At 44.9% G+C, this 27,640-nt stretch overlaps 1 protein-coding gene across 1 annotated transcript in view; it reads right to left on the reverse strand.

Moving 5' to 3' along the window:
• Positions 1-27,640, reverse strand: part of Stk32b (serine/threonine kinase 32B) — a 239,953-nt gene that overhangs the window by 82,792 nt on the left and 129,521 nt on the right. Inside the window, exon 4 of the mRNA XM_041636396.1 lies at positions 10,153-10,326. Within this exon, the coding sequence (XP_041492330.1) occupies positions 10,153-10,326 (174 nt within the window). The remainder of the gene's footprint in view (positions 1-10,152; positions 10,327-27,640) is intronic.

Consider the following 27,640-nt stretch of genomic DNA (forward strand, 5'->3'; position numbering starts at 1 on the left):
CCAAGCATCTTTTTATCAATAGTAGTGTACTCAGACACAGACCCCAGACCCAGAGGATCTACAACAGAAGCTAACATGGTGAAATTCTTGCACCACAGCCCTGGGTGACCAATCTCTAGTACTCTGCTAGCCCTCCATCTTCTGTTCCATCTTCTCTTCTAACTTCCCCTCCCTTGTCCAACTCCTTCCTTCTCCCTCACCTCTTCTTTTGCTATTGTCTCAAGGTGTACATGAAAAATTTTAAAAAGACAAATTGTTCTCAGACTTTATTACAACACAGCAACTGTCCCGTCCGCTGCCTCCCGCTCCATCCTTTATCTGAGATAGTAACTGCAGCACTGAACTCCGTGCTGCAGATAAGCTCTTTGCCGTCAACGTTTTCACTTCAGGCTGCCGCCTTCTATGACCAAGGATGCACTTTTGAAGGGCTCTCTTCTCAGCCCTTCAGACACACTCATCTGTAGGGATACTTTATAAGCTGACAAATAAAGCTTGTCTAGAGATGAGAGTACAGAGCTCAGCCACTCGTTAGTTACAGAGGCCAGGCAGTGGTAGCACACACCTTCAATCCCAGCTCTCTGGAGATAGAGACAGAGGGATCTCTGTGAGTTCAAGGTCACCCTGTCCTACACTAGATAGATCCAGTCTCAAAGAGAAACAGAAACAGGTCGGTGGTGGCTCACACCTTTAAGCTCAGTACTTGGGAAGTCACATTCCTTTAATCTCAGCACTAAGGAGGTGGAGATAGGAATGATTTGGATGGAGGGAGGGAGAAATATAAGGTGGGAGGAGAGACAGGAGCTCAGATGCAGTCTGAGGATTCAGTCTGAGATGCAGTCTGAGGATGCAGGCTGAGATGCACTCTGAGGATTCAGTCTGAGATGCAGTCTGAGGATGCAGGCTGAGATGCAGTCTGAGGATATGTAGAGACAGGACCGCCCCTTCAGTCTGAGGATTCAATAGAGGTAAAAGGTCTCTCTAGTGGATACAATGCTTCTCTGATCTCTCAACTTTCACCCTCTAATATCTGACTCTGGGTTTTTTATTAAAAATAACAATTAGAATTTGTATTACATTTGATGCCCAACTTTTTCATGATACAAATTCATGAAAAAGCCACTTACCTGTGGCTTTACAGGCACTGGCATAGGCTGGCTGGAGCTATTACACGGCCAGAGTCACCTCCCTGCTGGCTAGGTTTTCCTTTCTTCTTTCCTGGTGGGCTCTCCCTGGACCACCTTCTTGGGCTGCTGTCAATCTAGGTGTGAAATCCTAGTAAGGATGGCAATCCGTCTGGCTGCTACTGTTCTACGCATCAGCAGTCAGTCCCACATCTTCATCGTCAAAGTTTGTTGAGAAAATTGGGAATTCTTAAAGTGAGGAATTAGTTAAGAGAGAGCTTTTCCCCCACATTGAAAAATGGGAAATCCAATTATGATAGAGAGAGTAAGGTCTCTGTGTGATCAGGCAATGCATGATTTTAGAATGGAACAAGTAGAAGAAGGGCTAAACAACTTAACTGGGATTGATGTAATGTTGTTAATCTTGATAATTCTCGGTTTATCTCTAAAAAAGTTGTTTGATATGAGTGCCAAGATACAGACCTTAGAAAAACTTAATAATAACAGATCATAGAGATATTCAATTCCAGGCAGAGGACATCAATGGAAAGTCAATTTCAACAATGCAATATAAGGTTTTCAAACAACCAATCTTAATAGATATAGTTAACATATAGGAATTGCCAAATGATAGATATCCCCAAGACTCTGTAAGAGCTAATTGGATTCCTATGGCAATGTTAGATTTAAGGAGATTCAAGGAAATGATGGACTCATATGGTATGCACTCATCATTTGTGAAGAGGATGTTAAACTCATGGTCAACTTGTAATAAAATTACACCTAAATATTGGAGAGATTTGGTTGCAGAAGTTTTGGAGCCTGGTTCACAATCAAAATGGAGGATTTGGTAGAAAGAGGAGGGTAAGACCATTGAACAATGGAGTAGAGATACAGATATGGAAATCTCCCAAGATCAACTTCTTGGAGAAGAAGGTTATGCTAATATAAAGTGGCAATCCCTATATTATGGCTACATCCTGGCTTTGGGCTGTGCAGTAGCTTTGAATGCTTCAGATAGAATTGGAGAAGTAGGAAAGAAGATTGAGTCATTTACTAAAGTCATGCAGAGCCAAAAATAAACCTTCATGGATTTCTTACAAAAACTGACAACAGCAGTAAATAGAATGACACCAAATTTAGAAGCTAGACAAATAATAATTGAATCTCTGGCTTTGGGAAAAGCTAATTCTCAATGCCAAAGGATAATTAGGCCTTTAAAGGCAAAATTAGCACCCATGAAGGAATGGATCCGAGATACAATGAATATTGAATCTCATGATCATAATGATGTTTGGATAAGAGAGGTGATTTTTTAGAGGTTTGAAGAAAAATCTAAATGGCAAGTATTTTACCTGTGGCAAACAGGGTCACCTTAAAAGGGATTATAAACAGGGTGTTCCTAGAAACAATGTTTTTTCTAAGCATAATCCAAACAGAATACCTCTCCCTTCTGGATTATGCAGATGGTATAGCAAAGGTAGGCATTGGACTAATGAATGTAGATCAACAAGGTACATTCATGGTAACCCTTTGCCATTGAGATATGCTTTGAAGGGCCTCTTGCAGTTCAGGATTGGTTCAGTCATTTTCTGTCATCTTGGAGGAAACTCCTTCCCAGAGCAATTAAAGAACTTAATTCCAATTGTTAAAAAAATAAACAAATAAAAACCCTACTGCTCTGGATGATAGAAGAGCTTTAGAGAAAAAAAATTTTCGGAGAAATCATAAATAAAAATTTATAAAAATTAAATTTGGAACCTCCCCAAAGTTAGGATTGGGGCAGGGTTTTGTTTCTGTTTTGTCAGGAGAATAAAAGCATTCAGCTAATGCATCTGAAGACCACTGAACTAATGAGAAAGAAAAAGGACAAATCATTCAGAAAAAAATGTCCCAAGAAAAAGAATAAATTAGCTTATTGGTATATCACATTTTCAACAGGATAAAATTTTATAAATCTTCCCAAATGTTTGTCTCTGCTGTTCTCTACAGATGTAAAATGAAACTGGCCCTTTTGTAGTCCCAGTCCCTTTAAAGATTAAAGCTGGCTTTGGAGTTTGAGTGTGGTCTCTCTTTCTCTAGACTCAAGCATCTTTGTTAAAGTAAAATCCAAACTCTCTGTCTCATGTCAGAGGAGCCACCTGATATTGGACAGAAGAAAACCCAAAATTAAGGGACTATTTTATTGCCACTAATCTCATAATCCTTTGGTCTTACTTAGACTCTTTAACAGCATTTCTTAAGGTTTAAATATTATCTCAAAATGTATAAGATTAATATACATATATTTTAAACTTTTGTCTTGATATTGATGGTCATATAGGGTACTAACTAATTCTAGAATAAGGCATCATCTACCTTCCTGTATATGATTTTGGGTTTGAGTCTCTATCAGTTTTCTGCACTGAACCAGGACCACACCTAACAGAGACCTTTGAAGTCTCCAAAAGGAGATGGTAACACACAACAAGGATTCCTCCAGGACTATGATAACACCAGTAAGTTGAAAAACACTACCTAAAGAGAGCTTTGGACTACAAACTCCTCAGAACAACTTCAAGGTACTAGCTGAAATGGTTCAGCCTCACAGACAACTCTATCTGGGACTTGAGGAAAGCCCTGCACTTTCCCATTATGCAGAGACTGGACAACAAATGATACAATTACCTCTCCCATGATTTGTCAATTAATCCACATTTTTCTTTTCAGGATCCCCTAAAGATGCCATTAGCCCCAGATAGCAGGAAGTAAATTTAAGAATACTCTAAGATACCATCTTAGACCTGTCAGAATAGCTAAGATCAAAACCACAAATGATAGCTTATGCTGGAGAAAGGGAACACTCATCCATTGATGGTGGAAATGAAAACTTGTACAACTGCTTTGGAGATCAGTATGGTGGTTTCTCAGAAAATTAGGAATCAACCTACCTCAGGATCCAGCAATACCACTCTTGGACATATACCCAAAAGATGCTCAGTTATACTACAAAATCATTTGTTCAACTATGTTCATAGCAGCATTATTTTTAATAGCCAGAACCTGGAAACAACCTAGATTCCCCTCAACTGAAGAATGGATAAAAAAAATGTGGCAATTTACACATTAGGGTACTACTCAGAGGTAAAAAAAAAAATGGCATCATGAATTTTGTATGCAAATGGATGGAATTAGAAAACACTATCCTGAGTGAGGTAACACAGACCCAAAAAGATGAATATGGTATATACTCACTCATAAGTGGATACTAGCTATAAACAAAGGACATTGAGCCTATAGATTATGATCCTAGAGAAGCTAAGTAATAAGGTGAACCCAAAGAAAAAAATATATAGATCCACCTGGAAATTGCAAACAGATAAGATCACCTAACAAAATTGGGAGCATGCGGGCAAGGGGAGAAGGTAGGGTAGAAGGGGAAGAGAAGGAGAGAAGGGGATGATTGAGGAGAACTTGAGGGAATGGGATAGTTGAGATGGAGTGTAGTAATTAGGGCGGCGGGGCTGCGTTCCCAGCACCCCAGCCGCCTGCTCGGCTAGCTTATGCCCCGAAATAACAACACACAAACTGTATTCATTTAATCACTGCTTGGCCCATTCTCTTCTAGGCTAATTCTCACATATTAATTTAGCCCATTTCTAATCATCTGTGTATGGCACCCCAAGGTGCGCTTACCAGGAAGATTCTAGCCTATGTCCATCTTGGGTCGGAGCTTCATCCAGGGAGCGGGGCATGGCGTCTCTCTCAGGCGTCTGCTCCCGAGAGGAGAGCTGTGGCGTCTGACCTCACTTCCTCTTCCTCCCAGCGTTCTGTTCTGTTTACACCTCCCACCTATCTTCTAACCAATAAAATGGGCCAAGGCAGTTCCTTTATTAGCCAATGACCTTCCTCCATCAATGGAGGAAGGACAGAGATGAGAGCAAGGAAAGAGATATCTTGGTTGAGGGAGCCATTATAGGGTTAGCAGAAACCTGGCTCTAGAGAAATTCCCAGGAATCCACAAGGATGACCCCACCTAAGATCCTAAGCAATAGAGGAGAGGGGGCCCAATCTTGACTTGCCCTGTAGTCAGACTGATGATTATCTTAAATATTACCATAGAACCTTTGTCGAACAACACATGAAAATAGAGGCAGAGACCCATATTGGACCACTGTACTGAGTTCCCAAGGTCCAGTTGAAGAGCGGAAGAAATGAGAATGTGAGCAAAGAGGTCAAGACCATGAAGAGTTCATCCACTGATACAGTTTACCTGAGCTAATGGGAGCTCACCAACTCTAGCTGGACTAAGAAGGAACAAGCATAGGACCAAACTAGTCCCTCTGAATGTGGTTGACAGTTGCATGGCTGGGGCAGACTGAGGGGCCACTGGCAGTGGCATTGGGATTTATCTCTACTGCATATACTGGCTTTTTGAGATCCTATTCTCTTTCACTGCATTCCTTGCTCAGCCTAGATATAGTAGGGAGGATCTTGTACCTTCCACAAAGCCATGTGCCTTACCCTCTCTTAGGATTAGATGGGGGTGGGGTGGGAGGGTGTGTGAAGGGAATGGGAGGTGGGGAAGGAGTGGAAATTTGGATTGGTATTTTTTTGAAAAAATCTAATAAATCAAAAAAAAAAGGAATACAATGCCCACATTCCCAAGAGGTGCGGTAGGAGGGTTTTGGATATTCATCATTGCTTAGGGGGTTTGGTTACAAGTTGTTATTGGTAACGGTCAAGAAAAAAGCTAAACAAAGGATATTAGATTCGGGGTTCTTGTCTTGAAAAGAAAAAAGAAGATATAGATACGATAGGATAAGTGGGTAGATTTTTGAACTTACTATGAAAAGAATAAAAAAAGAATATAGATAAGATTAAAAGGTAGATTATTCAATCTACTTTTAAAAAGTAACTGCTAGTTTTAAATATTTTACACTGGATTGGACTTTTGTATATTGTATACAAATTTTGTATATTGATACAAATTTGAGGTTAATTTTATTAGAACACACTGTACATACATTTCTATTCTTGTTTAAGGTATTGCATCTATTCAGCTCATTTTAAAATGTAATGCAATTTTCTAGTCCTTGAAAGTTATTTATTTATTTATTTATGGCTTTTTGGAAAAGGGTTTCTCTGTGTAGCTTTGGTGCCTGTCCTAGAACTAGCTCATGTAGACCATGCTGGCCTCAAACTCACAGAGGAGATCTGTCTATCTCTGCCTCCTGAGTACTGGGATTAAAGGCATGCACCACCACTGCCTTGCAAGTTATTTTTTAACAACTACTTAAGATACTAATGAAATGCAAGTCAGTAATTACTCACCTATTACAATCAAACTTGTAGTCATATTAGGTATGCTTTCAAGGTCAAGCATATATTTTAAATAGACAGGTCGTCTTCAAACACTTCTGAGATATACATAATAATTTAAGATGTTTTAATAGCATAAGTTCTTTTATTTATGACAAGACATGTCTACTCCTGGCAGCACTAATTTATTTCAAAAAAGAAAATGGGCATTGAAGAAACTCCATATGGACTTTATGTTCTTTGTGGCAGAAGTTAGCCACTGGTCAAGAGAGTGCCCTTACTTTGACTGCTGACAGTATACTGTCCAAATCAAACAAGCAGGACAGAAAAGAAAGAGACTGCACAACCTTGCCAAGACAAGGTAGGACAATCCTTCAAAAATCCTGCTTCATTGAAAAGTCTGTTGAATATTCTAGACCTGTAGGCCAAAGATGGAAGCCCCGACATTGCAGAGGAACCTTGGGTGACTGTCCAGGCAGTCAGCTGTTTATGTCATTTCTCATAATTTTGGAAGTGACTTGCTTGCACATCCTGCTTACTCAGTTAATATTATTTCCTTCTTGGGTATCTGAGGGAGTTTAAGACTAGATAGTTATAATTTCCCTTGTTTACCAGATTCAGAAAAGAAACCCACTAAAGAGATATAAAGTGTGTAAGGTTGACAGACATCAAAAGACAATTTGGATGCTAATGCAAGTTATAATAGAAAGAAAATTAGTACAATACAAGACTCTGGACTCACCAAGGTAGGATAGGTAATGGAATATTTTCTCTCAATTTGTCAAATGCAAATGGACTAGACACTGTTGACATATGTATTGCCTGTATATATTGTTTATAGTTATTGTACTTATTGTATTTAGTTTTTCTTATAATAGTTTTGTTTTAGACAAAAAGGGGAACTGTAGTGATATTTTGTTTGTAATCTAACAAATAAAGCTTGTCTGAAGATCAGAGTATAGAGCTAAGCCACTTGTTAGCCACAGAGGCCAGGAAGTGGTGGCACACACCTTCAATCCCAGCACTCTGGAGATACAGACAGAGGGATCTCTTTGAGTTCAAGGCCACTCTTGTCCTACACTAGATTGATCCAGTCTCAAATAGAAACAGAGCCAGGTGGTGGTGGTTCACATCTTTAATCCCAGCACTAGGGAAGTAGAGACAGGAGTAATAAGGCTGGGTGGAGAGAGGAATATAAGGGGGGAGGAGACAGGAGTTCAGATGCAGTCTGAGGATGCAGTCTGAGGACTTGTAGAGACAGGATTGCCCCTTCAGCCCGAGGATTCGGTAGAGGTAAAAGGTCTCTCTAGTGGCTGCACTGCTTCTCTGGATCTCTCAGCTTTCACCCCCTAATATCTGACTCCGGGTTTTTATTAAAAAGTACAATTGGAATTCTTATTTCACTCATCTTTCCTGTTTCCTTGATGAAGTAGCATTAGTATTAGTTTTAATTAGTATTAGTAATATTTGGGTCTGGGTCTCACTCTGTAGCCCTAGCTGGCTAAGCCCTTGCTAGCTGTGTTAACCAGGTTGGCCTTGAACTCAGAGATTTGCTTGTTTCTGCCTCCTGAGTGGGATCAAAGTTATATGCCACAGAACCTGGCAATGTTTTTTTTACTTACATGTGCCATGTGTATATATACATACATAGGCATGCATTGTGTGGGGGGGGGGGCTGGTCAGAGAACTTTCTTATTTTCTTACCAACTCAATTCCAGAGACTTTACTAAATGCCTCTGAATTAAAATAAAAAGCACATGGAAAAAAATTCTATTATCTGGAATACTGGTTATAGTTATTTTGATGTTTTTAGACCGCCCACCCTGTTTATCCCTAACTTCTCCCTATTTGGTTATTTTTCTTTTAAATTGTATTTAGGTGTGTGTGTGTGTGTGTGTGTGTGCGCGCGCGAGCGCGCGCTCTCTCTCTCTCCTTATACCCTGTAGGTCCCTGAAATTGAACTCAAATTGTCCTGTTAGCAGAAAGTGTCTTTATCTAGTCAGCCATCTCAGGGGACTTCCATTTGACATTCAGACTGTAATGCTGGAAGATTTTCCCAGTCACCTGATAGCCCTTCCTTGTCAAGAGCCAGTTGGGTGCTGATAAGCATTGGGTGGGGCTTATGGACTCTAAAATAGAGTCTAAGGTGTCCCAGGCAACCTCTGAGCTCACTATCTCTCCTGGCTCAATCCATTCCCACCGAAAGTCCCTGGTGTTTCCTGCTTGGGAAATGAAGAGCAGCACCTGGCTGTCGCCACTGGACAGGCAGAATTCTCCTTCAGCATTTGGTGTACATCAAGGTGAGCCTGCTGCCCTATAACGACAGGACTGCACCTAGCTAGGGCCCTGTGCATCAACCCAGCCCCTCCCTGCTACTCTCTTCTTGAGACTCTCCTTCAGTTTGCGGCCTGCCCGGAGTGGGGGCAACTGGGCAACACCAAGGCCGCCTGATCCTCAGTAATTCCTGGAGGTCACCAGCCACTGCCTTTTGTTTTAGCCTTTACCCCCTTTCCTCCTTCCACAGAAACTGCTGTGTATTGCTGAGCATTGTGGGGATTCTGTAGTGTCTAGTAGTTTTGACTCCCTGAGAATTACAGCTATTTTTTTTAAAGTCTGCTGTCCTGTGTCATTTACCCATCCACATATTCCGGGTTCCCTCGTGTCTTGTGATGGCCTCATTCAGTTTTCTCCATCCTTATGAATTTATCACTTTAAAAAAAAACAACAAAAAACCCTTCCTTCCTGTCATTTAATTGGGATTTTAAAATCGAATGTAAAGGGTAGAGAGGTGTGTGAATGAATGAGTTAGGGTGGGTCCTTGGGCGGTGGGGTATGTGTGTAATCTGCCTTCATGACCAAGAAGTCCAAGTCTTTGCCTTTGCCAGGTTTTTAACTAAGACTTCCTAGATAAGAAAAGGATCACAGGGGCACAGTGTGACCACAGGTGACCACATTTAAAGCCCTCCCTCCAGTTCCTCCCTGTGGTCCTAAGAAGATATCACGAATCCAGCCACTGCTTTCCTGAGCCCCTCCTGGAACTGCCGCTGCTGCAGAGAAACTCACACCTCACTGAGGGGGACTGGGGACAGGCAGGAAGACTAAGGTTCCCCACTGAGGCAGAAATGCCAAGCTTTTACCTGAAGTCCAAGACCAGCACTGACTGCCCGAGAGGGAGAAAGTCTCTACAACACGCAGCACTGATGTCAAAGGACAGAAAGAGTGGACTCATCGCTCTGACTCCCAACGAGGGCAATGCCACGTCTCTGCTGATCCGATGCCCCTAGAGCCCATTTATTCGTCCTTTTTTCCATCTGATTGTTTGGAGTGGTCTTCCTGAGTGTCTGACAGTCCCTTCTGTGACACATCCCAGTTGGGAACTGATATGGAGTGAGAGGGGACTAAGGACTCAGAGCTAGATTCTGAGGTGTCCCAGGTAACCACTGATGTCACAATCTCTCCTTTAAGTTCAGTCACATTATTCTGAAATCACCCCCAAACACCTTGGGATAGAGAAACCAAGACAGCTACAGAATGGTGGACGGGCAGCGCCATGGTCCATCTCCACTCGGGCAACATGGTGGTCTGCTGTCTGCTGGGAATGTAAAGGCAGTAGCAAAGCTATTCAGCCTTTTGCTGTCCCCAATGCACTGCAGCTTCTAAGCAACACCAGGACAAGTTTTTTCTACCATTGCTTCCCGTCAGCATCCCTTCCTCCTACCCGCAGTATTACCTGTGGATGATGTGGTACCTCTGCAGGTACTCCAGAGCCAGGGCCAGCTCACAGATGTACAGCTTCACAGCGCTCTCTGTGAAGTGCACATTCTGCTGCAGGTGGTAGCGCAGGTCCCCGCCCAGCAGCAGGTCCACCACCATGAACATGTCTTCTTCATCCTGGAAGGAGTACCTAGGGACACAGAGGGATGCAGGTTAGGGCTGGAGGCATCTCTAATGGCCTTAGGTCCGACTCCATTTTATAGTTAAGCAGGCTGGGGCCCAGAAGGATGCAGATACTGTCTAAGGCATATTGCTATGGGAACTCAGCAGACAGAAGGTTTTCCAATCCCACACTGCCTCTGCACTGTGGGGTCACTTCATTTCTTCACCGAGGCAAGTTTGAGACCCAACATTAATCCCTGTCTGGCAGACAGACAGCCTCTTAACTGGCTGGACTCTCCTATGCAAACACAGCTGGCTTTAGCTAGGCTTTAACCCCACACTGGTATAGCATGTATCTGGGAGGTTCCCCAAAGGCCCATGTATTGGAGGCTTGGTGGCCAGCCTGAGGCATGACTGGAAGGTGGTGGAACTTTAGGAGGTGTAGCCTAATGGAAGGAATGTTATGTTACTAAAACAGCGTTGAAACCACAGTCTGGTCTCTGAAACACTGGACTAATAACGAGCCTTTCTTCTTTAAAGCTGATCTGTGCAGGCATATTGTCACAGCAGTGGGAAACTGATTAACACACTCTGTCGGGATTGGTGGTCCCCAGCTCCAAAGAGGAGTCCTCCTCCCCAGAAATCCCCACATCCTCTGCACATACTGCTGCTCCCCAGAGGGAGATCATTCCCAGACCCCCTGAGCACAGTGATACTCTACGACTCAAGTCCAGGCATTTAAGGTAACTGGCAGCTTTGGCTCCTGGCGCTTGGAATCTGGCCAGACCCTAACCTAATATTCACTAGCCAGTGATTACAGCCAGGCTCCCACTGACAGCTAGCACCAAGACCAGCCATGTATGAGCCTGCCTGGGTGTGAGGAAGCTCCCGCCAACCCCACAGAGAGTAGAAGAACTCAGTGAGGCCCAGTTGCCCACAGAATGTGAGCAGGAAGTATCTTGGTTTTTCTAAAGACTTTCGGTCTTGGCATGGTATTTAATTTTATCTTTGGACCTAAAGAAAACTTATTGAACTCATTTTTAAACACAAGGATAGAGCAGCCAGAACATACAATGTGGAAATGCTTAAGTTCAGAGATGGCCTCAGGGTATGAGGCGTGATAGACTACCCTAAGCCAATAGGTTTAGAGCTTGGTTAACAGCTATCATGTCCCCTAGCCAATAGGTTTAGGGATGGTTAACAACTATCATGTCCCCTCTTCTTGTAAAGCCACTAATACCATCATAGTGACTGTTTCCACAAACTCATTTAACCTTTGAGGCCCGGCTTGTGAATACCATCCACATATGACTTTGAGAATTAAACTTTTAACACGAGAGTTTCAGGAACATGTTCACACCAAGCAGAACTGGAAGAGCCATCTGACTCTGTGTGTGTGTGTGTGTATCTGCTACTGTGTGGAAGACCTTAGAAACCTAAAGAGGAAAGCATGTTTTCCATGTAAATTCAGTTTGTATTTTAGGAGATGATGGACCGTGGAGCATCACATTAGTGGCCATTCCGCCCCAGACCTTGCGCTGTCCACTCACTGCTGGCCATCAAAGGGATCTCATTAAACATTCTATCAGAATCCTCAGGAGAAGTGATGTTAGTTTTCTGTGGGAAACATGCAGATGGGGACAAATTCTGAAGGAGACAGCTGAAATACAAAGAGAGCATCACTTAAGCAATAATTCAAGCTCGGGTCGTTTCTGGCTACAGATCTGTATTTTGCTCCGGGCCACAGACCCTGCTTCCCCCAAGGAGACTCAAAGTTTCTGCTGAGAACAGAGAGGGACCTTGTATCAGTCTCTGCTTTGTGCTGTCCTGTGGCTCTGTGTCACTGTCCTTCTTGCTGCTCCTCGCGCTTGAATGGCAGTTATGCCCTCATCCCAGTGCTGCATCTTGTCATGGCAATGACGGGGGCACCAGATGAGAGAGTGTGCTCTCACACAGTGACGCTGACCTTCTCAGAAGTCTGGATGATTAGGTTCTCCTCCGAGCAGGGAGCGAAGCGGGAGGTGTCAGGACATTGCTAATCCTGGCCTGACTCCTGAGCTGGCCCGTGTGAAGAATGCAATGTTTGTCACTATGTGTGCACATATGTATGAAAACTAGAGATCAGTCTTAGGTGTTCTTCCTCGGGTGCTATCTATCTCGGTCTTCCATTATTCTGAAGCTTGCTGGTTAGGCTAGACAGCAAGTTCCAGGGATCCCCACTCTCCACTCCCCAGTGCTGAGATTACAAGTGTGTACCACCACATCTGGAGTTTTTACGTTGTTTCTGGGGATTGCGCTCAGGCGCTCAGGCTTCCACAACAAGTGTTCTTGTCAGCTGAGCCATTGTCATAGTTACTAGTTGATTATTATTTTTAAATATATTAATTTTCCCCACTTTGCTCCTAAAAAGAGCAAATGACTTATAAAATTCACAGCATAAAATTAAAAATTAAAAAAACCAAAGAACAAATGAGAAACTTAAGAAAGTGGGGGCTGGGGAGGTGACTCAGCAGTTAGGAGAACCTCCGCTCAATTCCCAGCACCCACGTAACCATTAACAACTGTAATTCTGGTTCCAGGAATCTGGTGCCCTCTTCTGGCTTCTGTGGGTATTGCACACACAGCACACAGCCATACATGCAGGCAGTACACTCATAACATCATTTTTAAAAATTAAAAAGAAATTTAAGAAAAAGAGGTAGACAAACCACCCCTAATTCATGCCCAAAGGTCTTTTCTGCTTGGACGTAAAATGCATGAAGCCTCCCCAGAACCCAGAGCACAGAGAAACATGGACCGTGTCTTAACTCACAGTTGACAGGGAAATAGACGAACTGTTTAGGACAAGCGTATATTTTTTGCTAAACTGTAACTTCAGTCATAGGCTACAGTGTGACATTTGACAATGTACAATGATCAAATCAGGGCATTTGCATGTCTGTCACTGTGAACGTCTGCGTTTCTGTGTGAGAAGCAGAAATAGCCTCTTCTGACTATCTTGAAATGGACAACGAACGGCATGTGTTTTTCTTGGTACAGAAGCCAGATGGAAATGGCTCCTACTGAGTTTGACTGAGATGATTCCGTTCCATTTGACAGCCGTAGCCTGGCATGGGTCATGCAATCTGTGAGTTCCGCTCCCATCACAGAGAACTGCCTGTCTCTGACCATGACCATAGTGCTGAGGCTGGGAACCACGGGCTGGGGCTCACGTGTGCTCTGGAGGAAGCTTTCTCTGATGAGTTGTGTGACTGACTGCTTTGCATTCTGCCATAACAATAGTTCAGGCTGGCCTGGCGCAGAGAGAAGGAGTGGGGGAAAAGGTCTGTGTCAGGTGCAGAGCGTGCTATCCCTGCCGCTGCCCACAGGAACCCGCCTCCCTTGATGCGTTCTTCTTCACACAGAAGCCACACGCCTGCACCAGTGTGAGCCACTTCCCTAGCATCTCCTCACAGTTTTCCCGCTCAGCTCGGGAGGCAGGGGTGACCTGGCAGTGAGCGCAACTGGGAAAAGGAGAAGCCTTGCTTGGCACCATCCTCCACTCCGTCACCATTTCTGGGACCATCTGCACCTGTCTATGTCCTGCCTGCTATCTTTCAGGCCAGCACCTGCCCCCTAGAGTGGAGTGGATTCTTGTACAACTGCCATTTCCTGAGCTGCTGGTCAGTCCGTGTTAGAGCCGAGTAAGCCCTCTCGGAGGCAGGTCTCCATGGAGTCTCTAGAGCTGGACTCTCTATGGGGACAGAACATGGATACTCTCCGGCATCTGTCAGACCTGTCCCGTCTCTGCATTTTACCTGCTCTTAAAGACACAGATCATCCTTCCACACTCACGGCCGTTAGACATGGACACAGCCACTGGTATCCACACATTTCCAGAGGACACACCCTAAGGCCAAGAAAGGCCAGAAAATCCTAGGTCACTAGGTCACACGTGCCGTGCTCCCCATCACCAACCCGGGCGTTGCTTATGAACCCAAAGTCAGCCAGCTAAGAGGCATGGCAAAAGCCCAGGAGGAAACCAGAGAAGGGCTTCCAGAGGAAAAGCCAAAGATAAAATCTAAGTCCGGCAGTCTCACTTACTCAGTGAGCAACCAAACCTACCTCTCCCTCGTCCAGGGCTGAGATCCAGTGATCGTGCCACAGAAAGAATGCTTTTAATAACAGGCAGAGTGTGGGAGGGACAGGGGCCACTGCAAGGAATTCAGATGTCCATCAACGGGAAGACCCCCGAGCCACCTGCAACACATCTTTCCATAGTTTTCTTCCTGAGGCCTGGAGGGGACTCTGAGGATGGCCACCAAGAAACGGCAGCAGCCAGAGCAATCCCGGGTCTCAAAGGCTCCCCCAGCCCCGTATCATTACTACACGTCGTCAGCAAGAGTGAAGCCCTGGGCACTGTCTTGGGTCAGCTCATATCCAACATCTCCTCTTAGGGTGCAGATGGAGGGGAGGCCTCACCCACTGCCCTCAGACCCAGTGATTCCTGGCTATCTAAAGTCCTGCATGGAAGGACCTAAAAATAGTCTTGTCTGTGACAGAAATCCAATAATGGGATGTCAGGCTGTCTGTCAGCTCGCATTGTACACGTACGGGAAGCTTATAAAGCCTGCATTGAGCTTGATACACAGACATCTTTAATAACATTTTTAATAACCTTCACAATAACAAACAGGTTTGCTTGCTTGAATTTGACTTGAACCACAAAGTCGTCACTCAGACATGATGGCTGTCATTAATCTCTACAGGAAGCTGGTTCCTATCTCCTGTCTCAGGAAGTCAGCTGGAGCTGGTCAGCCACGTTCTGCATGGGGGGGGGGGGGGGAGCATGCGCACCACCTAGCTCTCCAAACCAAAGCAGCTAGAGCATAAGGAACTTTGCAAAGAGGCTAAAGTGTCTACAAGTGCACAGCCCCCACTGTCTACGGTGTCCACGGCTAACTGGGGACCTTTGGCAGATGTTCCTGTGCCGCAGTGATCTTAGGGTTTTAACTTAGAGCCCCCGGGCTTCCAGAGGCTCTTTGCAGCTGACATAGGATAAGTAAGTAAGAAGGAGAGGGAGGTTGCTAAAAGGGAAGTGAGGCTAGGCATGGTGGGCACATCTTAATCCCAGCATTCCACTCAGGAGATGGAAGCTGGTCTACACAGTGAGTTCCAAGGTAGCCAGGGTTACATGGCGAAACCCTGTCTCTAAAGTAAAAACAATGAAATAAGAAAGCGTGTGGGCATGCGAGTCGGGGTAGCTGTGTTCCTTCTGGACCGAATTCCAAAAGAAATCTGTACCTTGCTTTCTTCTGAGAGGGAGCTCCCTGAATCCAAAGGTGGGAAGGGATGAGATGGTGACCCTCACACTAGTGTCTCCTGAATATCAGACCGCTCTGATGCTTCCCAGGGTCTTGTCTGGAGGCCAGGGGTCTTTGAGTTCCTTGCATAGTGGACCCTGGTTAGCGTTGCCACTCCTCCATGTCAATGTCCTTACTCCTAATTTGCACGTAACAGCAAGACAGCTGAAAATCTCACCCCATTTCTCTCACCTATCCTTCAGGGCTTCTCTCCTGTGGACTCCTTTCACTGGCTGCTGTAGGAATTCCTACTGCCAATAGCCTTTAAGTTACCCACCCACTTGGGCGTGGCCTCTTATACTATTTATGCCTATGTAAAGCGGGGCCTCTTTTCTGGCTGCGGGATTCGGTTGTTGTTCCCCGTTCCAGCAGAGGCTTGTGATCTATGTGTCTACCCCTAAATAAATAACCCTCTATTATACTCAGTTCTGAGCTAGTGTGGGGTTTCTTTTAAGCATCCTTCTTCAACTGGCAATGTTTTCAAAGCTCTTTGCAGCTTCGACTATACAGCTATGCCTTTCTGGTCTAGACCTGTGCTTCCCATCCCCTGGCTCACCTGGGATATTAGCGCCTCTGTTTAACAACGGAGACCTGCTCTGAAAACCACTCATTCTCTATGAAAACACCATCCCAAGATGAACTCAGTGACACGGACTTAGAATCCAAGCTACCTAGGAGGCTGATGCAGGAGGATTGCAAACTGAAGGTCTGCTTGGGTTCCAGAGTGAGTCAGTCAACGCCAGACTTGGGGAGACCCTGTCTCAAAGGTAACAAAGTGGGGTGCTGGGGACATAGCTCAGTGGCAGAGTGCTTACCTAGCATGAGTGAGGCCCAGGGTTCAAGTCCTAGTACTGGAAAATAAAAGAATCAAGAATAGATTTCTTATCATTTTTAAATGGAAAAAAAATCAGCCGATTTCTCATCAATCCAAATGCCTCAAGTTTTTAAAGTGAAATATAGTATTATAACCTCAAAATATAATAAAATGGTGCAATGTAAACACAAGAGGCCAGAGGGCTACATTTTAAATAGAAGATGCTTGAACCATTCCACCCTCAGAATGAAACACTGGCGGTGACGATGTTTTGGGTTTGTGGCCACGTGGCAGCCCTTCCATCCGTTCTAAGACCCACAACCCCCTTGGCAATATGCATTTAATATGACTTTTCAAATTGACGGTTTCACTTGGTTCTGACATATCACTAGTTTGATTTTGAATGTAATTTGAGACTTGCTTGACATCTTCTTGTTAAAAATAATGTGTTCTGCTCCAGTGTTGTAAACAGAATCCCCCACGTAAACACCAGTGGAAAATGTACTGTTCGCCTTCTCTATATGGCAGGGAAGCTGCACCCGTGAATGCTCAACCATCTGGCTGTCCGAAGGGTTGTTTTTGGATTGCTGCAATTTTGTTAGGAATGAGATTTTCCCTGACTGAAACCTATTCTGATTTTTTGTTCCTCTTGTACAATATTTATTGTTTTATATATTTTTGTCAGTTTGCCTAATTTGTGTAAGTTTTGTAATTTGGGGGCATAAAATGGTTCAAGTCATTTTCTTGTGGTCCTGTTATTTCTGGCAGCAATGCTTCTTGGCTCATTTCAGGTTTGATAATTCGTGTGTTGCTCGCTCCTTTCTTGCCCAGTCTCTAGCTGTTGGCTTATCTTTTTAGGAATCCATCAGTTCTATTTATTTTCTTTACTAATTATGCATTTTCTGCTTCATTAATTTCTGTCCTAACTTTGATATGGAAGCATTTCCTAACTTGCTTTGTTGTTTCTTTCTCCTCTAACTACTGAGAAGTATATTCACCGACATTGCTAATTTCGGATATTTCCTATGCCTTTGCCATTAGAGAGTAACTGTTGTATGATTTAATTATTTCAAATTACTTTTTGTTTTATGGTCAAATATTTCTATTCTTGAAAGTGTTCCATGTGTTTTTCTCATTTTCTGGTTTGAGGTGTAATTGCCTCTTTTCTTCCTTTGTTTATGCAGGGAGGGAGGGGAACGTCTTCAATACTATAACTACATCTAAAGAAAACAGCTGGTTCTTCTTATGCTTCTAGTGGTGAGAGGCTGAACGCTTTCCTCCTAAAATGTTTACTTTCAACATTATTCAACAGCCTGCTAGAAATTAGGCGCTGCAGTAAATCAGGAAAAAGGTACAGATTGGAAACAGATAAAATGGTTGCTGTGTTCAGACAGCACAGTTATTAATGGATATAGGCATGCAATAAATATTATATGTATGGTTTCCATAAATTCACCTATTGCAGAGATATTAGATTCTAATGTAAATAATCATAACATCTGAAAATAGAGACTACACACACATACACACACACACACTTTTTGCTGTTTCTAACAACAAAACATGTAGAAGTCAAAAATTTCCAAAGAAAGCGTTACTATTTAAAGTCCCACTAGAGCGGCAGAAATGCTAGACAGAAACATAATAAGAGCCATCGGTGCAGACTGCAGAAAATGAGCAACATGTGATGGAAGTCTGAGAAGACTTAAGCGCACAAAGCCTGTGCCATGTTCCTGGATCAAAATATCCAACAAAGATTAGCATCACCTCCAAAGTGAAATACATAATTGCTATCAAGATCAAAGAAGTGTTGCTGTGGACTTATCGGACAGGAGGCCTGCAAGGATGATGGACAAGGTGCCCCAGGCCGAGAGCCCTGGGTGGAACCCTGGGAAGGTGACATGGGATCAGAGCTCTGGAAGTTCATAAAGGTTTGCAAGTTTCTTAATTAAAGATCAATTAAAAACATGGGTTGCTCAGTCTTCTTTCCGTCTTGGTGTTTGTAATTGAGCTGAGAGATGTGCAGAGTAGGATGCTCTTAAAGGGAGACCCCCACCTCACTACCTCAGAAACCTGTGGGGACCTGTCAGAACACCAAGCGTCAAGTCTCATCCTAGACCTGTAGAGTCAGAAGCCCTGCCAACTGTGTTTCCCAAGTCGCCCAATGCTATCCAAGTTCTGCCTAACACAGCTCAAGGGGCAGCGTTGCTCAGTTAGGGGAGAACAAACTACAAGAGACAAAATTTGTGCATGCTCCAACCTCAGCCATGCCTGTTCTGTGGCTGTGCGGAAAGGACTGGATTCTCTATCAAAGGGTTAAATAAAATAAAATATTTTAAATAATAGAAGAAGCTTCTTGGCAGTCATTCAAATCCGCCCCCCAGCATCAGCATGTCTCGAGATCACAGTACAAGATGCTCACGGTCGCACCCTGCTCGAAAGCTGCCCTTTGCTTATCAGCTGCCCTGTTCTGATCAGCCACCTGGGTAAGAATGTGAGGCTAGGGCCTGGAGAAATGGTGAAGTATTAAGAGCACTAGCTACTCTTTTAGAGGACCGAGGTTCAATTCCCAGCACCCACACGGCAGCTCACAACCAACTGTTCAGTTCTAGAATATCAGACACCCTCCTCTGGCCTCCACGGGCACCAGGCACAAATGTGGTACACAGACATAAAAGAAGACAAACAAGCCGGGTGGTAGTGGTGCACGCCTGTAATCCCAGCACTCGGGGGAGGCAGAGGCAGGCGGATTTCTGTGAGTTCGAGGCCAGCCTGGTCGACAAAGGGAGTCCCAGGACAGGCTCCAAAGCTACAGAAAAACCCTGTCTCAACAAACCAAAAAAAAAAAAAAAAAAAGACAAACACCCTTACATTAATAAAAGGGAAAAGGAATGGGAGGGCAACCTCTGACCACTCCAACCGAGGCATAGGGCACTTCTGTATTAGAAATAACCCAACAAGACTCCATGGTGTGTGCCTGTCAGCAGAAGTGAAACTTCGCCTGGTTAAAATACTTTGGATTGTGTGATCATTTTCTTGGGTTCCCAGATCAACTTCTAACATAGGAACTGGTGGTTAAGTGGCATTCAGCATTTACTAATGGGTTATCCTGTAATCCAGTCTGTTTAGCGGGACACTGGCAAACCTCAGTGGCTTTGTACTCACAAAGTTTGGTGCTGGGGGAGGAGATGGGGCTGGGTGTTTTGAGAGCACTAAGGGCAGACCAAAGACCCTATGTGCAGCTATCACTTGGAGCATGCTTCACGAGTCTGGAGGTATTTCCCTTTCCAGGAACAATACTGTAATAGCGGCAACAATTGACACTGTTAGGAAAAACAACATAGAAGATGCTAGAACATTTGGGAATGTGTGATGCTTAAATCAAAAAACAAAAACAAAACCAGACAATTATAGTTCCATCAAAACCCAAGAAAGCATCTGCCTGTGTTTCAGCCCAGTAGTTTTCTTCTCTCTAAGATGCTGCAGGAAGCTTTGCAAGCCTTTCATCTGAGCTCCCTCAGACCTGACAGAAGACCCTGGGTACATCCAACCTGGTCATCACGCTGCATCCCAGGGAATAGTCTAGAATGAGAGCTGGTGTGACAGGACAGAGTGCTGATGGGAGGGCCCCAGCTGAACTCCCCAAGGAAGTGTGTGCATCTTAACAGGTCTGCACAATTCTTGTTTCCTTTTATAAAAGATTGACTTCATTTTTCATTGTGTGTAGTTGTGAGAGTGTCTGCATCTCTGTTTGTGTCTTTTCGTGTGCTCACAGAGGTGAAAAGCATCAGGTCCTCCTGGAGGGAAGTCATAGACAGTTGTGAACCTAAAGTGGATTCTAGAACCCGAGCTCGGATCATCCAGGAGACCACTGCCCACTTTTTAAGAGGATTAGATCTTGATCAAATGATGCTGACAACCTAGGATGTCAACAATGAGGATGAGGCTGACATGTTCCCACTTTGGTTTGGTGAGGATATGCTTTGGAGCCACAGTGAGAGCAGATCTCCCTAAGATTTGGGGTGTGCGGGGGTTTGCTGGCAGAATCCACACCTTTCCTGAGGCTTCCTTGACTCTTGAGGTTTGGGCCCTGCCTTTATCTCACCAGGGACACAGGTCTAGCCAGACCCAGTGTGAATCACCCAAAATGTGATTCAGCTCACAGGGACCCTTTCTGGCTTCCTCTGTGCAGCCCCAACCCCTCCTTTATCCATTTTGCCAGGTTTCCGTAGTCCTCACGATACACCTAGTGCTGGAGAAGTGGATAGGACTTGAGTCTCCAAAGCCTAGACCTGTAGGTGGATGGGAGTCAGCAAACAGAAGACCCTTAGGGGGCTGAAGGAACCTGAGAGAGGGTGCACTCTGTTGAGGTTTCTTTATGTCTTCTGTGTTAGCACTCGGGAACAAGCCACAGTTGGAAGACTGTTGCATCGAAGCTCACTGGTAACAGATTTAAATAAAACAGAGGTAATAGACACCCGAGATCCCTCCTGGAGAGCAGTTGTCTACCATGAAGTATGAAGATCTACCATGAAGTATGAACACTAGATAGCTGCTTTCCCTGTCTGTGGGGTACCATTTGCAGTACTAAGTGGCACTAACTTCTAGTCTGCCTCGCAGTTGGGCAGTAGGCTCTCTCTTCCCTGTGGCTGGGAGACTGGATGAACCAGCCAGAACAGATGCACAAACCTGCTTTTAGTTACAGTTGGGTTGCCTCTTCTCTGCATGACCTTGGTCAAGACATTTTGGCTGCGGACCCTTTCCTGCGCCCCACGGATGTGCTTGGTGCTCATCCTGGGAGCTGGGATTGACTATGTGGTGACTCAGGAGTCCTTCTTCATCCCTGCATGAGGCTCAGACATCCATAATCCTCATTCTGAGGGAATTTGGTGCTTGACTGGGACACACGGAAGAAAGGGCAGTGCAGGAATGAAGACAACATACCGTAATAAAATGTTCCCCCTTCGCTCAGTTTCAAGAAGAGAACTGAAACTGGGAGAACTATGTTGTGCCTATACAATCTCAGCCATGATGAACACTAAGCCCTTCTACTGTGCAGGCCACCCATAGCTCACTGAGAGACAGAAAACGTGGTTTGCTCCTTTCGAGAAAGCCCTCTGCTGCATTCCATGTACGCTGGAGTTCTGGTCCAGAAATGCCCCGCCTGGGTCTCTTCTTGAACCACCATACCTAAAGATTTTGCAGGTTGAGGAGCCTTTTGCTGTGGCTTCTGTTTGGCCTGTTTAATTATGGGCCAATAGCATCTAGAAGTGTGTGGTCAATGTTCAGACCAGACATGTTGGAGGTTGAAGAGGAGTTAACAGAGGCTGAGGAGAGGGATCAGTGGGAACCCAAGTTTGGGCTCCAGTGCCCAAGTGTAAAGCCTGGCATGGTGTTATGCACCTGTAATCCAAGCATTGGGGAGGCGGGAATGGCAGGCTCCCTGGGGCTCACTGACCACCTAGTATAGCTGAACTGGTGAGCCCTGGGATCAATGAGAGACCATACAGTGATAGAGGGAGACACCTGACATCGACCTCTGTCCTTTCTTTGCACTGTATACATGCAAGCATGCACCTCACACACATGAACACATGCAAATCCATGCAAAACTATAGCACAAATTCTAACTTGTCTTAATAATAAAATCTCAGAGTCAGCTATCAGGGGGTGGAAGCTGAAGGATCAGAGAAGCAGAGCGGCCAGTAACTAGTTCTTACTTCTACCAATGCTCAGATCAAAGGGATGATCCTGTCCTCAGACTGCTCCTTAGACTGACTGCAGGGAGCTCCTGTCTCTTACAGTATATTCCTCTCTCCACCCAACCATATCACTCCTGTCTCCACCTCCCTCATGCTGGGATTAAAGGCATGTTATCCCAAGTGCTGTGATCACCTTTGTGTGAGCTCTGTTTCTCTTTTAGACTGGATCAATTTCATGTAACACAGGGTGGCCTTAAACAAACAGAGATCTATCTGTCTCTCAAGTCCTGAGATTAAAGGTGTGTGCCACCACTGCCTGGCTTCTAGTGGTTTAATTCTGCACTCTGATCTTCAAGTAAGCTTTATTTGTTAAAACAGAAACAAAAAATCACTACACAAAACACAATTTTTAAAAGAAGGAACTGAGGGTCTGCAGCAATGGCTCAGTGAGTGAAATGTTTGCTGCATAAGTGTAAGGACCTGAGTTCAGATCCCCAGCATCCACAGAAAGCCCAATGCAGCAGCGTACATGTGTAGCTCCAGACCTGGGTCATGGGGTGGGGGTGGGGCAGATTGCTGGAGCTGGCTAGCCAGTCAGTCTATCCAATCAGTGAACGGTAGGTTTGGTGAGAGACCCTGTCTCAGGGTAAAATAAGGTGGAGAGCAATGGAGGAAGACATCTGACTTTGGCTTCTAAATACACACGCATGCATGCATGTGCATGTGTGAGTATGCACGTGTACACACACACACACACACAGAGAGAGAGAGTAAAATCCAGAGATGACTAGGCAGGTCTATACTGACTCATTTCACTCTGGAGCCATGATAGTTGATACCAACCATCATAGCTGAACCCCAAAGAGATCAAGAGGAGTTGCTAAATGTCACAGTGGTACAGGGCAGTGGACTGTGGCCAGTGTCTAGGCACATCTGGAGTTCCTCTGAGGGAACTGTTCCTGGAGACCCGTGTGCAGGCTGAGCCCTCCGCTGACCACAGCTCACATCCCCACAGTATCCTTTGGCAATCCCAGCAGCTCACTGTGGAGCTCCGTCACCTCTTCCCAGAGTTCACGCCACTTCTCGAGAGTCCCATCTGTGAATTTAATCAGCCAGCTGCCATCGCAAGTCTTCCAGACCCTTAATTAAGACTTTCTTTGAAGACAGACCTAACCCGCCCCAGCCATCCCTTAGAGACTGTCATGTGATTCTGAAGGTATTTTAACCCCATATTATAAGCCCGATGTACATGCCATGTTTCACAACTGCACTGTCTCAAAAACATAATTTCTCCAGGGAGAGTCTGTGAGCCTGCTCTGAAGATATTCTGTCAAAATCCAAACATAAGAAATTGCTTCCAAACGCTGTTGATGCCGCTGCTGATATTGCTAGGTACTTAAGAAAGCGTTGACATGATTCAATGCGTTTGTTCATTAGGGGAGCGCACTTGTACATCAAGATACTGAAAATGCTCGTTCACTTATCCCTTTCCCACAGGAAAGAAACATCTAGAAAAGTAACTCACAGAAGCACATCAATAAGAGGAAATGAGTTTCTGCACATGCATGCTAAGATGTTCATTTTTGGCTAATAGCAAACATTGAACCTCTCTGGTCCTATCAGTTCATAACAGAATCAACGTGTGTCCCTCCTTCCCTATCATGGAGATATATGCTTCCAGTAAAGCCAGCGCTCTACTGCTTTGTCAGGAAAACACAGGGGAATATATTAAGTAGAAAATAAAGAAGATGAAAAAATTACAACCTACAACAATTATGTAAAAGTAAGTCTTTATGACCAAAGAGTGTCTGAAGGGAAAACATGGATCTGGTCCGGTTGGTGTCAGATGGTGGAAGCTGCAGTGGCCACTGTTAAGTCAGCACAAGGGCAGCAAATGCAAGCAAGCCTGCTGTCCCTCCAAGGAATTGAGGAACATCCCAGTGTCTCGCTCATGTGACTTGAGACAAAGGTTCGGGGCCTCCTGGGACCACTCGGTTCTCACTAGCTCCGAGATCCTTGTCATTGCTGGGGCCAGCCAACGTTTTCCTCAGAACCATTTTTCCCTAAGTCCCTGTACAGCAGGCTGGAAGAAACAAGAATGGCCCTTTCCCGGGGACAGCCTTCTGTTCTCCGGAGAAGCAGGTAGCCCAGCCCTCTCATTTCCCGCGAGCGTACTTCTAAGGTGAGAATTTCACACCATTTCCCAGATTCTAGCAAAGGACCTGTGTTTTGGAAGAGAGAAGATTTTTCTGACATTTTTGGAAGGGACCCAATGGATGAGACTGACAGCTCGAATATCACTGGGGATGTGGAGAAAACTGGACAGGGTACGCGGAGTGAGTAGCTAAGGAGGCATAAAGGACTGTGCTAAAACCACACAGAGCCTTAAAGACCTAAGGATTTGTCCAAAATCCCAAGACCTTTGGGGCAACACCTAAAAAGGCTTCATTCAATACAGTGACAGCAGCTTAGGTCTTAGAAACACCACTCTTTCCGTTGTAAGCATTTTTCTGCCTTGTGTATTAAAACTTGTCCGTCCACTCTCAGCAGTTCAGAGACACCCCTCACTCAGACCAGAAGGACTAAATATCAGCGGAGGCAGCCGCCACTCCAGTATTTGAGCCAGGCCGCCTGTGGACTCCTAACTCTGAGGATAACTATATTGGGGCGGGGCGGGAGGGGTTGACACAGCTGTCTGGTTTTCTCCAGCGCTATGGACACCTGCTTCTTGGCAGACTGCTCAGCTCAGGACTGCAATTCAACCTTGGCTGTATGTACACTTGGCTGACATTCTCTGGTTTAGGATGTAACAGCTTGTGATAGAGGTGGATGGATAGGGTGGACGCCTGGGGCACCGGGACGATGTGCCTGAGAAAACCTGTGAGCCCAAGGATATGACATTTTAAATAAAAACAACTAAAAGAATCTACATAAGGGCTGAAGAAATGGCTCAGCGGTTAAGTGCACTGACTTCTCTTCCAGAGGACCCGGGTTCAATTCCCAGCACCTGCATAGCCACTCACAACTGTCTGAAAATCCAGTTCCAGGGGATCTGACACCTTCACACCAATGCACATAAAATAAAGATAAATAAATCATAAAAAAAATTTTAAAAAGTAAACTTAAAAAAAAGAATCTTCATAACCCATTCATGCTTTAGAGTTGAGAGAGAGCCAGGCAGCAGCGGAGTGTAAAGCAGAGGAAAGAAGGGATGGCGAAGTCTAAGGCTCCAGCATCACACATGGAGCTCCCAGGCAGCATGGGGCTGGTGCTGCCAGAGAGGGAAGGAGACAGAGTCTGGTCTGAGGCAGGGAGACAGACAGAACTCTTTGGATCTGGGAGTCTCAGAGGACAGGATGTGAGCCTTCTTTTTTGCCTCCATTCTTGATTCTCATTGAACTACTCAAACACTTCGAATGTTCTGTCTTGATCTGTGACTTGTTTCCTGGCGGCTTCCCTGAACAGCACAGCACAGCACAGCACAGCACACACTGGCACCACAGACCACCGCCGTCATAGTTTAACCACTTCCAAGGACTTCTCACGGGTCTCTAGTCATTTTCCCCGCATCAAACACCACTGCCTCTAACACTGCGTAATGTTATGATTCTTGTTCCAACACCAGATATGATTTGCGAGACTCTGGGAGAAGGGATGGCCTTATGTATGTGCCTCTATCTAAACCCTTTCTCTTTTCCGCTCGAAGGAAGGCTATTAATAACAAACTCTTGCTTCCCTACAGCAGTGTCTTCATCTCCCCTTCGTTCCTAAAGGACAGTGTCACCCGACTGACCTCTTAGATAACGGTTCTCTTCCATTTCCAAATGAGACACCATTTCCTCATTCTATCCCCTTGCTTTTGGGTGGGAAATCTCCCAACATTCTAACCGGCATCCCTATGGTGACAGTTAATATTGTCAACACGGCAGATTCTAAAATCACCTAGGAGACAGTTCTAGACTAGGTTAACTGAGGAGGTAAGACCCACCCTGAATCTGGGAGGCAGCACCCTGCAACTGGAACCCAAGGCTGAATAAAAAGACGGAAACTGAGCAGGAGTGCGCATCTCTCTCTGTTCTCAGACTGCAGGTGCGATGGGACCAGGTGCTTCATGCTCCTGCCACCGTGATGCCGTCTCTCCACCATGACAGACTGTCACCATGAATCAAACCATGAATCAAGATAAACCTTTAATTTTCTTTGCCAGGCATTTTGGCATAGCTACAAGAAAAGTAACAAATACACATATAGAGAGTGTGTCGTTTCTGCCTGATTTCAAGGCAGTTTTCTCCTTCGTCTTTATTTTTCAAGTTTCTACTAGAGACATGGGGTGGAATGGAAGTCATAGGGGTAATCCCAAGTGGGATTTTCTGAGCTCCTTTAGCTGTACATTTAGGTGTCCTTCAAATTTTGGGGGAAGTAACCATATCCTTTAGGATCCACCCCCAATACAAGCGTTCCTGTGTTTCTGCTCATCTCCCCTGTGGTTTATATTGGGTGAATTCTCTTTACTTCCCTTGTGTTTGCAGAATCCATCCCCTGTCATTAGTGTCCATCTCTGGGCTCACCCCGAGACTGGGGTCTGTTTAATGTAATTCTCAGTTCCTCAGTTTCCTGTCTGTTCTTCTGCAGAACCAATTCTTAGCTGAGGCTTCTTTCTTTCTCCATTTGTCTCTGGAGACTCTGTTATTGCTGTCTGAAGCATTTTTACTGCTTCAACTCATCAGATAAGACCACAATCCTATTTGCCTAAGGCCTGGCACACAGTGACTTCCTACCTTCTGTTTATCCTAGAGGAAGATGGTCCAGGGCTAGAGAGACAGCTCAATCACTAAAGGACTTACTGTACAAGCATGAGGACCCAAGTTCAAACTCCAGAATATATGTAAAAATGCGAAGTGTGGTGGCACTGTAGGGAAATGGTGACATGTGACTCCCTGGGGCCTGCTGGCCAGCAATTAGTGAGCTCCAGGTTACAGAGAGACTGTCTCCAGAAACATTGCTCCTGAAAGAATGACACCTAAGCTTGACATCTGTGGAAATTTGAATGTAATTGGCCCCTATAAGTTCATAGGAAGTGGTACTATTAGGAGGTGTGGTCTTGTTGAAGTAGGTGTGGCCTTGGAGGAAGGGTTCACTGTGGGGGCAGACTTTGAGGCCTCCTATGCTCAAGCTATGCCTCGTTCAGACCACTTCCTGTTGCCTGTGGGTCAAGATGTAAGGACTCTCAGCCCCATCTTGAGCACCATGCCTGCCTGTATGTCGCCACGTCATGCCATCATCAGAACATATGTAAAATGATGATAATGGGCTAAACTTCTGAAAATGCAAACCATCCCGATTAAATGTTTTTCCTTTATAAGAGTTGCTGTGGTCATGGTGTCCCTTCACAGTAATGGAAACCCTAACTAAGACAATATCCTCACACACACATGAACTCACAAACATGCACACATTCATACACACGCACACACACATACACAT

This window comes from Microtus oregoni, unplaced genomic scaffold (genome assembly GCF_018167655.1).
Source record: "Microtus oregoni isolate MIOR12 unplaced genomic scaffold, Mior012 000049F_ref0000343, whole genome shotgun sequence".
NCBI classification, from domain to species: domain Eukaryota; kingdom Metazoa; phylum Chordata; class Mammalia; order Rodentia; family Cricetidae; genus Microtus; species Microtus oregoni.